The sequence below is a fragment of the Protopterus annectens genome, chromosome 7.part0, assembly GCF_019279795.1.
Source record: "Protopterus annectens isolate FY-2018-M chromosome 7.part0, PAN1.0, whole genome shotgun sequence".
Taxonomy (NCBI): domain Eukaryota; kingdom Metazoa; phylum Chordata; order Ceratodontiformes; family Protopteridae; genus Protopterus; species Protopterus annectens.
This window is the reverse complement of record NC_056739.1, coordinates 1,172,799,087-1,172,811,833: the sequence shown is the minus strand read 5'-3', so window position 1 is coordinate 1,172,811,833 and position 12,747 is coordinate 1,172,799,087. Positions and strand designations below refer to the sequence as shown.

Sequence of the window (12,747 nt, the reverse complement as noted above, 5' to 3'; positions counted from 1 at the left end):
GATGCAAAATTCTTAACCTTGTCCGGCTTGAAGGATGAAAAGTCTTGCCCTTGGAAAAAAAAAGGCTCACCACTCTTGCTAATTGGTCAGTTACCATGACTATGAAAAAAATGCAACTCAGATTTGGCTATGGATGAGGTAAGAAATACCTTGCTATTGGCTCATTAGCATGTCTCTGAATATGATGTAAGGCATTGCTAGCACTGTCAGACCTAGCAGTGATGGTGTTCTTCCCAGAGGCCCATGCATCATGCTGGCAAAGGCATGTACATGTGAACACACACACACACATCAACAAACAAGTCTCCCTCCTCACAGAATACCAGTCATGGAACCACTCACCCGTTCACACACACATGCATGCTCCAACATGCACGCACATGCATCTATACTCTCTATTCCCTACCTATCTCATCCAAGGTGATCACTGATGCTGGGATGCACATATGCTCATGCTCACACATGTTAATGCAGCTTCATTCATGGCTCTGTAGATGTGTGGCATGCACACACACACCAGTTTTTCCCCATGCCCATGTCTTCCCTGAAATTGCCTACACCATGAGTACTTCTGTAGGAGCAAATAGGTAACCACCATGCATTTACATCAGTCTGTTTTTCCTCCAACAGTGACATTTCATGTGACAGAGTTATGCAGTGCATATCAGGTGCAACTGGCATTTCTTCGGAAGAGCATATGGCTAATTAACATTAGCTATTCCCTTGGAATGCCACATTATCATGAAGTTCTGTCAGTGAAACTGCCTTCCACTGTGAGGTCTCCATAGCAGAAAACATCAGTGGTAGTAATGTTTTATGAATTAGGCTTACATCGAGGGAGAAAAATGGCTGCATTGCGATGTCCCCCTTGCAGTAAGCCTTTCTGAATTCCTGTCTTGATTTATAATGCAAACTGTTTGCTGTTTAAACAGTTTTTTTTTTAAAGAAGGCATTATAACTGGTTTAACTGGGTTCAGGCACCTAGCCAGCGAGACATTTCCCTGTGGTACATTTGACTGGGGACACATGGCTGAAGTGACATTCAGCTGCAGTGAAATATGGCTGTTTGCAATTTCCCTGTGGACAAAGAGAAGCACACCCTGCCATGCTCATTAGCTTTAATAACCAAATGAATGGTGGCAGAAGAAGTAATGAGTGTTGTGCTCAGTGTACAGTACATACTTATGTAACTACAACATGTAGAAGTGTGCTACAGCATGAAGGAAATCCTGCAGGATACTGTAGTCACATTTATGCTCAAGTATGTGTTTTAGGTAATGTTCCCTAGACACTGTGAAGGGAGTAGTGGTCCACACACTCCAATTATAAAAGCACTGCCCATTGTGCACTGCATTTTTACTGCCACTGACATGCCCTCTGGCCAGCCTGCTGCTGATGCCTGCCATATTGCCTACTGTCTCATGTTCCCATGGGGACTATGGACATTGTTTTCCCCCTGTGCATTTGGTTACTGAAACTGTGGGAATGGCAGCGTATGCTTTTGTTTGTGCAGCTGAAACCCGGTTCAGGCACCTAGCCAGCAGACATTTAGTGACATTCAGCTGCAGTGAAATATGGCTGTTTGCAATTTCCCAGAGGACAGAAGCACACCCTGCCATGCTCATTAGCTTTAATAACCAAATGAATGGTGGCAGAAGAAGTAATGAGTGTTGTGCTCAGTGTACAGTACATACTTATGTAACTACAACATGTAGAAGTGTGCTACAGCATGAAGGAAATCCTGCAGGATACTGTAGTCACATTTATGCTCAAGTATGTGTTTTAGGTAATGTTCCCTAGACACTGTGAAGGGAGTAGTGGTCCACACACCAATTATCCAAAAAGCACTGCCCATTGTGCACTGCATTTTTACTGCCACTGACATGCCCTCTGGCCAGCCTGCTGCTGATGCCTGCCATATTGCCTACTGCCTCATGTTCCCATGGGGACTATGGACATTGTTTTGTGCATTTGGTTACTGAAACTGTGGGAATGGCAGCGTATGCTTTTGTTTGCCTACAGGAATTTGCAAACAGCCATATTTTCTGCAGCTGAATGTTACTTCAGGCATGAAATGTCTCACTGCCGACATTTCCCTGTGGTACATTGACTTTCAGCTGCAGTGAAATATGGCTGTTTTCAATTCCTGTGGACAAGAGAAGCACACCCTGCCATGCTCATTAGCTTTAATAACCAAATGAATGGTGGCAGAAGAAGTAATGAGTGTTGTGCTCAGTGTACAGTACATACTTATGTAACTACAACATGTAGAAGTGTGCTACAGCATGAAGGAAATCCTGCAGGATACTGTAGTCACATTTATGCTCAAGTATGTGTTTTAGGTAATGTTCCCTAGACACTGTGAAGGGAGTAGTGGTCGCACTGCCCATTGTGCACTGCATTTTTACTGCCACTGACATGCCCTCTGGCCAGCCTGCTGCTGATGCCTGCCATATTGCCTACTGTCTCATGTTCCCATGGGGACTATGGACATTGTTTTCCCCCTGTGCATTTGGTTACTGAAACTGTGGGAATGGCAGCGTATGCTTTTGTTTGCCTACAGGGAATTTGCAAACAGCCATATTTCTCTGCAGCTGAATGTTACTTCAGGCATGTGTCCCCAGTCAAATGTACCACAGGGAAATGTCTCACTGCCTAGGCGCCTGAACCCGGTTTAACTACGTAAAGAGATATTAAGTTGCTATTAGTTGACTGACCAACTAATAACTGCTCTGTTTCTAAGAGAAACCCAAAGTTTGTATTCTGCTGTCTTTATTAATAAATTCATGGGCAAAAATAACAGGCTTAGTATATATTGTGTGACATACTTTTGTGTTATGTAAAGTATATGTGTTTATATGTGGTAGGGAAAACCCCCACTAACTACTGACGTAAGTAAAGGTGATAAATTTATGTACACTTGGTCTGCTGGAGCTGAAGTACTGAGGCTAAATTCTAAGCTCCATTTTCTGATACAGTTTTTACTGCATTGTATGATATTGTATAATTTACCTGTAGGCACATCATAAAAGGAAAAAAAAAATCTCTCCAATTAAATACAAGTCTGCATCTCAGAGCTTATCCTTATGGTTGTTATTAATCTCCCTCTCCAAACAACTCTGAACAAATGTATCTATTTTACAAATATTAGTAAACCTTTTTAAAGGCATAGCTACTCAGAAACACAAAGGTTCTTTTCAGTTACTACGTAGGCCAATAAGAAGAAAAAGTACCATGGATGACATTTAATCAGCTTAGGAGTTACTATCCTTCTGCATACACTTAGTGTATTCATTTATTAGAATATGGAACGGGATTGGGAGGGATTAATTTATTCCTATGAAATGAAGTTAGTTTTTGTATTTAGTATTAAAACTGCATAATTGCATCACTTCTTAGACTAATCTAAAGAAATGTCAAAATAAAAACTAGTTTAGGCATTTTCCTTTCAGCTTACACAAAGCATCTTTCTGTAAATGCATGATAAAACTGGACAGTTACTGACTGGGCATTTTACTATAACAGGTAATGTGCACAAACAAAATGATTTTCACTTCTACTGATATATAGACAACCTCTGGTCCCAGTTTGGAATCATCTGCTCTGTATTAAAATTAAATATGGGTACTTTGTGACACGAGATGGCCAGTGGTAGTTTGGGATCATTCGAGGTAGAATGAATATATGTAGGAAGCACAGCACTGTTTAGTCTTATTTTATTTACCTTCCAGTCTAAATTGATGTTAGATTGAGGGAATAATTAATGTATGGAAGGATTAACTTATGTTGTGACAATGTGTGTGGAATAGCAAAAGAATGCTGAAATGGTCCGGTCAGTGCCTTTTCTTTCAGTTAAAAGATCTGCATGATGTAGGAAATTTAAAATGCAAAGATAACATCTGGAAGATTTTTACATGCCCAGGAACATTGTATAGTAAATGAATTTGCTCATACTTTGAAGAGAGTCATATAACAGGCAGTGGGGATTGAAGGAGTCAAACTTCAAAATACAGGATGAAGCATGTTAGCAGCTCTTAGCCTTAATTCTCTGAGCTTACTTGGCAAATAAAATGTTATATAAATTATTACAAGTTAAGTACTGCATTTGTGAAATGTACCTAGAATTAATTGATTAAATTGTTTTGTGAGCTTTAATATTAGAAGGGTGATTAAATATTGTGTCAGCCATGCATGCTTCCAAACATTTATACAAAACAGTAGATATTCCCACTGAGATCAAACAGCATTTTTTAGACCGATGCCTTATATTTTGAATTATTGGATAGCTGATAACAGACACAAGGCTCCAGTATGTCCTTGAGAACTATGGGTAATCTTAGGACCATAATAAATGTAGCACTACTTCAGTGGACATGAAGTGAAAGGGACAGGGCGGGTTGTCAGTATTGTCATTAAGACTGTGAATGATCAAAAGGAACACTTACCATTACTAAGCATATGACAGGATTCTGATCACTACTGCATAGCATTTCCCTGCTGAGTGCCTTTCATTTCCATGTCAGCAGGCATTTTCTTCTCAGAGAAGAATGTAGCCAGCATATGGCCATATTTGGCAGTGAAAATATCTCAAGATCAAGAAAATTGTAATAACACACAAGATGTAATGTTTATATATTTAACAACAATAGTTGTACATCCTGTTACCCTCTAAAAAAACCTTACTTTGAGAACAGTATTTTATCATGAATGATTACACATATAAAACACAAGTTAAACAGGTGCATACACATTATATTTTCATATTTTTAAGCAAAATCAGATAAACCAAAGTAAACTTTACATTTCTGAACTTCACATGAATTCAACTGTATCTCACTTTTCATGATTTGTTGCCCATATATAGTTGTAGAAAATTACATTCTTCAAGGTACTTTATTATATAATCAGTCTTATGTTTTATGCTTTTGTGTTTCCTGTTCTGTTCTGTCTTGCAAACAATTCAGCAGTAAACTGTCCATGGCTTAGTCTTCTAACTTCTAAGTTATTTGGAGATGTGATTTCTAATGTACAAAAAGACAGAAATGGTAACTATTTTCTCTGCTACTTCCTATGAAATACATGCGGTTGTTAAATCGGTTATTACTCCTACTCTGTGAGGACAGTACTCAATTACTTAGAGTGCCGTTTATCTCCACTTGAGAATATACCACCAGACTTGGTGGTGGATGATGACTGGCATCCCTAGAAACAGTCTGAGTCCTAGAACTCAAGGTGAACCCTGAGTAATTTAGTTGTCGCTGGCTCATTTGAGGAGCAGAGAAACTCTGTTTTTTATGAACACTAGGCTATAATCAACACCTGCAGAACATAAACATATCAGGTGAACCAAGTGCAACTAAAAGCTGAGATAAGTAAATGAAAGCCATATGCCATGAGTCATGCATCATCCTTCCCAGGGGATGTTATATGTGCCTGTTCATATCCCTGGCCATGTCCACTCTGTGGTAACCAAGCTTCTCTCTAATACATATGCACATCAAGATACCAAAATAATAACAGAATACTTGGGCTTTACATCACTATTCAAGCAGGCCTAGTGCAATAGGATATTTATTCTGAAATAAAAGGGGACGACCTTTTTCAGATTTTTAAGTGATGGAATTGATAAATTGGCTGAGCCGAATGGTTTTCTGTCACCTAAGATACAGTGATGCATCTTATTGTTAGCCATGCTAAGTGATGCTGAAACTGAACAGACAATAAATAGAAGCTAAAGACAGGTTAGGGTAAAAGGAACGATCCAGCATGTCATGTTTCATTTTTATGATGTAGGGCACACTTTCCATGGCACCCCTTTGTATTGCTGCCTCTTTCCTAAGCACTGACTTGAGCCCTTTCTGATCTTTTTGAATTCCACTACTGTTTTCATTACCTGTAACAATTTCTGTATAAACAGACATTTCTCTGCATTGTTCCTGCATCATCTTCTACTTTATATTGTATCTTTAAGCATATTTTATTCCTAAATAACTCACACTTGTACTTTACCTGGTCTATAGAATATGCAGCCTTAGCCATGCTGCTATGTTACCTCAGTAGCACAAAAGAAGTTTGTATTTTGTAATTGAGGGTAATTTGTTATGGGTTACCCAATTTTGTTAATCATCCCTGAGATGAAACTTAACTTGTTTTTGTCATGTCTGATATCTATTGCCACAACGGGACACACCTACTGAGTGGTGTTTCAGTAATATAAAACAGACATAATGGATTTTCATTTTACACTCTTGACACACTGCCAGTACATCAATATATATATTTTTTCAGCTTTAGCTGTATTGCTTGACTACAGCAAAGTATCCACCTGTGGTTTACATTAAGGTCTCCTTACATGGTTCCTACCTTGTTTCATACTATTACCTCCTGGTTTTGTGACTCAGTTGCAGTAGACAGAGAATTAAAACTTCTAGCTACACATTTACTTAATATTTCCTTCTGTACTTATCTGGTGCTCACACCACTGAAGATTCTAAGTACAATAAACATCTATTCATGCCAGGTGTTTACGACACTAACTGTGTTCAAGGACTTGCTTGTACACTAATCTTACATTAGCTATCCCACACATTACTTTCACTTTACTTAACATACCCCCTTTAAAACCAACCATTTTCTTTCAGAATGCTTTATCATAGGTAAGGCAAAAGTACATAGTAGCCAGCTACAAAAAATGTTACAAGCACATGAAGAAAATTCACAAATATATAGCAGTAGTGATCATAACATGTCTGAAAGCAATAACCTCATCTAAAAGATCTGGTTTCTCCTTCTGTGGACTTTGCTCAACAGATGTCATCTTGCAGCCCTGTATTCCTGTTTATATCTGCAGCTTCATTTTACTTGTCAGAAAAAATAATTTTGTTCATTTATATTAAACTATTGAATAGAGATCAATTCCTTATATGAGGAAATCTAAACTGAGCAATCAGTCAAATCAAATAATTTTAGTGTACATTGCTTTTACTTAAATTATAAATTAAATGAAACTTGATAGCCTTAGCATATAGTGAAGAGCCTGACAAATGTGAAACATGTTAAATAAGAGATTGGTACACACGTTTCATTACTGTCAAATGCACAGATGCATAAATGCACTAAATGTGTGTGAATGTTCTCAATGTTCCACTGTACATATCCTAAATCCCTTATGAGTCTAGATTTTCTCCTTCTAACGCAAATGTGCTTATAACATGGAATACTAGAAATCAGCAGACGTACCTTGTTCTTTTGAAATGACATATAAACAATTCTTCAAATGATTTTACTGTAAGATACAGACCCTCACAGGGATATAACCAAATTTTAGAAGTCCATATTGCAACCAAATTACTTTACTATCCTACACATTTTATTAAATAAGTGCCAAAGTTGTAAAGGAGAAATGCTAAGTAATATAAACTGATAAATGCCAGTAAGCATTTTATTTGCTAGGACAGTACATTGCTGCTCACTTGTTTGGTTTAATTGGGTAGGCAGGCTGGTTTATGTGACCTTTTCAGCTATGACCCAAGCCAGAAGTAGTATGACAGTATGGTAACAAGGACAGCAATTCTAATAACTACAGAATTGTACAAACCTGGTACAGGAGTACAGTAACTAAAACCAAAATAATTCCATCCTACTGCTGTTCATTGGCAGCTGAGTACAAAGATGAAGCTTCATTTCAAAAACGGGATTGCCACATTTCCTCCTGAATGTCTTGCAACCTAGCTATATTTATGGAATTTTACAAGATAAAACGTTTATATCAAGGAATTCTAAATCGCAAGATTTGGACTTTTCTTCAAAGAAAGCAAAAGAAACGCAAATTGAACTGTTAAACAGCAGTTATGCTCCATGTTTGCTGTGGCTTTCCAGCTCTCACCTTAACTATGGCAAACCACTTTAATGTGCTAACTGATGCACTCCCCTTAATATGCTTTCCAAGGGATTCTTGCAGTAAGTCAGAAAGAAACCCAGAGCTACACGACACCATAACAGAATAGTGTACTTTCAAGCATATACCCAAAAGGGAACCCAATGAAAAACAAGGGTTTTAACAAAGAAACATTATGAGCTTAAACATGGTTTTACTGATTCAAGATATTCCTTGGTATATGCTAAGAAAAAGTCAGAAAATTATTTTACTCAGTTTTGTGACATACTGTTAAGCTATAAAATTATGACAAATCTGATGATGTTATTTCCAACTGTAATGTTCTGATAAGACATTTATTCGATTTAAACTGCAAAATTTAAATGTTTTTAATTTAATTTTAAGCTGTGCTTGCTATATATTTTTTGTTGTTCTGATGAAGTTCCTATGGTTAGGAACAAAAATGCTCAACTTTTTTCTTTAATATTTTTTTATTTTTACCTGGTGCCACTATCCTTTTGGCTGTTGCCACACAGGATTGTAAGAATCAGGAGCCTTGTGGTTATCCCGAAAGTTGCCTTTTATTTATTAGGTTGCTATTTAATATAATGGTTAGACTGATGTAACTCAAAAAATATGCCATATTAAAAAACAAGATTACACATGCTTATGTTGCATACTTAAAGCCATGGGAGAAAATAGAATGTGCGTATTTCAGTATAGATGGCTTACTGTTCAGCAGAGGTTATTTAATTTGCTAATTAAAAAAATATACCATTTTGCTAAGTAATTTGTTAATACTCTGCAATGGTTACAGTGTTCAAAAATAAGGCATTCCTTGACGCCCTTTCTTTCACTGTCCATAAAACATTAATAGAAAAAAAATATTGCCTTTCCAGTGTCTGAAGATTGGTATTCTTTATATTTTTATCTTGGGAGGATCATTTGCTATACAAAAAGCTGCATAACACTTGTGTTACAGTCACTAGCTCATGTGTTTGTAAAAGTATAATTAAACTAATGTTTCTCACTGCACATTATTTCCATGCATAGCATTATCATACACTTAGTGTTTATGTATTCCACTTTAAGAGGGATATAATACACATTCCCAGAGCGACTTTCCATTCCTAACTTTCACTCTCAGAAATTACTAGGTTCATTTATTGATGTATGACCCTTATTGAGCTTTCATGATAGGGGGGGGGGGGGGGGGCTGTATTTGTAGCTGTTTAACTTCAAAAAAATCCAACATAAAGTACACAGTGACATGCAAGTTCTTAATCAAATGATGGTCCAATCACTGAGGTGTTAAAAAGTCTCATTATCCTAACATTGTTTTAGTTGTTTTTAAACTATTTGTATTTCCTTAACGAGAGCAATTCAACTCGTGAGAACTATACTAATCCACTCGGGTTCATTTGCCTTATTTAAAATTGAGTTTTGAAAATTTCAGTCAAGGAAGGCTAAAATAGGACGATATTTTAAACGATCATTCATGCTTACAATATCATACATTATTGGCGTCATGCTGCAGTTTTACCTCATTGATCCCCACTTTTTGGGGAGTTAATGTGTAACAGGAATTTGTTACAGGATTTGGAAATGCAATCAAAGCAAACTTCAGAAAAAACGACGTTGGATAATGCAATGTTTTAAACTATCATCACAAATAAAGGAATATCAAAACAAGTTTATTATGCTAATGGGATGGTTTCTGTTTTTTTAACTCTGTTTACTGAGGGCACAAGTGTCTTTCAGATGCATACCACTGAAGCAAGTGCATTGTACTGGTGTACTCAGGCACGCTCGTAAGTCAAGTCCCCTTTGCATACACCTGCACACAGTCTGAAACACTGTAACATTACGGATGTTAGTGACTTTCTTCCAGGAGGAAGGGGTGGCTGTGGGATCTACCCGTTTTACAATGCTGGACGGGAACTCCCATCGTAGCAGTTGTAGACAAAAACACAAGGCAGATGATGTTTTGCATTGGGTTTATTCATTGCACAGTTTAATATACTAGTCAACATTTTTCAAGAAATGGGGTTAGTGTTTAGCTTGCAAATTTAAAGGAAACAACTTTAAAGGTACAAGTACTGAATTAGGCGACATTCAGCACAACGGACAGCGACTTAATTGACAACTTTACAGCGTTTGCATCTTGATTTTCAAACCGAACAAAATGGTTTAGTTAAGTACTCACCAAACTCAACTAATCTGGAAATTTACCTTTCTGGTTTTCCGCTGTATTAAGACAAGAATCACTAGAAACAACTGAATCGTTGCTTTGCATTCTTGTTCCTGGGAATCTTGAAAATATCACAATGTGTTTTAGCTAAATCAGTTTAAAATTTGAATAAAAAAGCATGTTGAATGCATAAATACTTAGATTGTAGTTTAGTGAGAATAATGTAATTTACAGTTAAAACTTTTCGGGTCTATCTGGTTATCTTCCCTGTAAGATTTTTTGTAAATCAGTTCCTCGCTGTGATTTTGATTAGGTCTTTTCAGTCCTTTCTTGTTGGAAACGGGCAGGTCTTCAGCCAGTTCTTCATATTTCCAAAGACAATCTTCTGTTTGTGGAGGCTGGTAGCCAGCTTCTGCAGGGTTTAGAGGGTCTTTAGATAGTAATATGCAGATAGATGGGATATTTTTGTGTACAGTTAGCTTGTCCGGCTTACCCTCCTGTTGCATCTTGTTCTCCCACACTTCTTGCATGGTTTTGTATCTCAGTTTGGTAATTTGATGAAGTCCCTTTAGTTTTCTTTTCATGATCTCTACACAAGTTATGGTTTTGGTGACTGCCCGGCCAGAGCCACTAAAAACAATGTGCATGGTGCCTTCTGACTCCATCCTCGACATAGCAAAACTCATGAGGTTTCGTATCTTACTCCCCTCTTTAACCTTCATTTCCACCACGCCAGGAGGTAGACTCTCAAAAGGAAGGGGACAGTCCTCTTCTGTTTTCTTTACTTTCCTGAAGTTTTCCATTACACATTATAATGGAATTGGCATCCTTATCTTCTTACAGCGGCGGGGACAGTGCCGCTATATATTACAGAATTTGACCCCTTCCACAAAATATGCAGTAAAAGACTGTCGGCTAAAAAGATGAGCCATTTATTCCTAACTTTACACAATTTCCTGGTAGACCGTTTGTCCAGTTCGTTTGTCCAAAAACTCTGGTGATCAGACTGCAACTAGGTCCTGTAACACTACTTAAGCTACTATACAGATACGTTTTTCCCCTTGGTTAAAAGGACACACCGTTCTGAAAAAGTCTTGATTTAAGGAAGAGTCAGCAAAAGATCCAGCAATTTACTCCCTAGACAAGACCAGGTGGTGGGTGCAGCTCTGCCAGTAACGTTTGACAGTCAGAGCTCCAGAATGCTATGTGCAGTCGCCCTCCTAACCCGTTGACAGAAACCTGCGGGGCTGCACTAGCTTCAGCGTGGAAACGTTAGTTTTACGTGGACAATGGGAAGTCGGTGGCAGCACAACCAGAATCACCCTCGGCAAGCTCTCCGCGTTTTCCATATTCCCATTGCTTATTGCTTTGTGTTAAAGTCAGCTCGAATGCAAACGCTGACTGATGCAAGAAGTGTCCGGAGTATAGCATGCAGCCAAAGCTGGGAGCACTCGTTATGCTGTGTTAGACAGCTAGGACTTAAAACACAGCAAGAGGTTTCTTCCTGCTGTACTGGGTGAACAACACGTTTCACAAAAGTACTGTGCTGAAATGGAGCTAGCACGCCCCCCATTTAATTAGGCATCCGAAGTATTTCGGATTTAGGGAGGACTGCCGAAGCTGAATTTTAACGCATTCGTGCACCGAGAAGGCAGTCATGTCTTGCTTTAGTCATTCTAGCCCAAGTTTGCTGCTAAAGTTGTAGCACCATCCCCATGAGCATTAATTACATGGTAGACGTATTCCGGTTGAACTAAACCAACTATTACATTCTTAAATAAAAAGGGGAATAGTTCTTTTGAAACGTGTAAGTTTGAGTACTGTGGATTCCACTGCCCTATGGTGTAAAAACCTTTCCAAGTTTTTATACTGTGTGTGTGTGTGTGTGTGGGGGGGGGGGGTAACGTGTGTGCGTTAGATGGCGGGGGCACTTATTAATCTGCAAGCGTGCAACTGCTGTCACATGGGGAGGTAAGAGGTCGCAGCTGTTGAAAAAAGGTCAGTTTCTCTGCAAAGTTTGACACTGGAAAGCTGCTAGATGTTCACCGGAGGAATTTAAGCTTTAAATGCAAAAGCGTTGCCTGGTGTGCTATACCTCAATGAGGGAAAGTGAGGGATTTTGTAGTGGTATATGCCTCCCATATAACAGTTGCTAGCCAAACTATGAAGAAGTCGTGATCCATGAAGTCCGAAGTGAGATGAGACACAATGACATGGAGATATTGAAACAGTGTCCTTTTGATGGCACGGATAGCATGCAATGTGTTTAGGTAGTGGCAAACATCTAATGCTGAGTGCACGTTGCTGTGAATAGATATTAACTGTCAGTTAAGAGAGGAACATCTGTATCAGAAGCAGACGCTAAATACTGACAAAATGCTAAAACAATCCAATGGGCAGTTTAATATGAATTATAATAGAAGCCTTTCTGATGCTGCATGAGTTCTGTCTTCTGTTGTAAAGCATTTGTTAATGCCCTTAAGCTCAAAACCAGTTCGTTTTACAATAAGAGAGTTTTATTATACACTCTTGTGGGAGCAGAGGACTGATTCAACTCATCCGAGTTGGGAACTTAAAGAGCAAGGCTTATTTGTGTGTTTATCTGATTGCCCTGAAGACTTGACCATAAGTCTTTCATTCCACTGGTATTTCTGTATTTTGGAACATTTCTCAGGGGTTC

At 38.3% G+C, this 12,747-nt stretch overlaps 1 protein-coding gene across 1 annotated transcript; it reads right to left on the bottom strand.

Annotated features, from left to right (window-relative positions):
- Positions 1 to 9,856: 9,856 nt before the first annotated feature.
- Positions 9,857 to 11,892, bottom strand: LOC122806935 (ribonuclease P protein subunit p25-like protein). The gene has a single exon (XM_044077770.1). It carries the CDS (start codon positions 10,868 to 10,870, stop codon positions 10,277 to 10,279), a length of 594 nt encoding a protein of 197 aa, XP_043933705.1. The 5' UTR covers positions 10,871 to 11,892; the 3' UTR covers positions 9,857 to 10,276.
- Positions 11,893 to 12,747: the final 855 nt, after the last annotated feature.

Excerpts from the sequence above, each read along its gene's own strand:
- LOC122806935 (XM_044077770.1), bottom strand. The coding sequence starts at position 10,870 with ATGGAAAACTTCAGGAAAGTAAAGAAAACAGAAGAGGACTGTCCCCTT.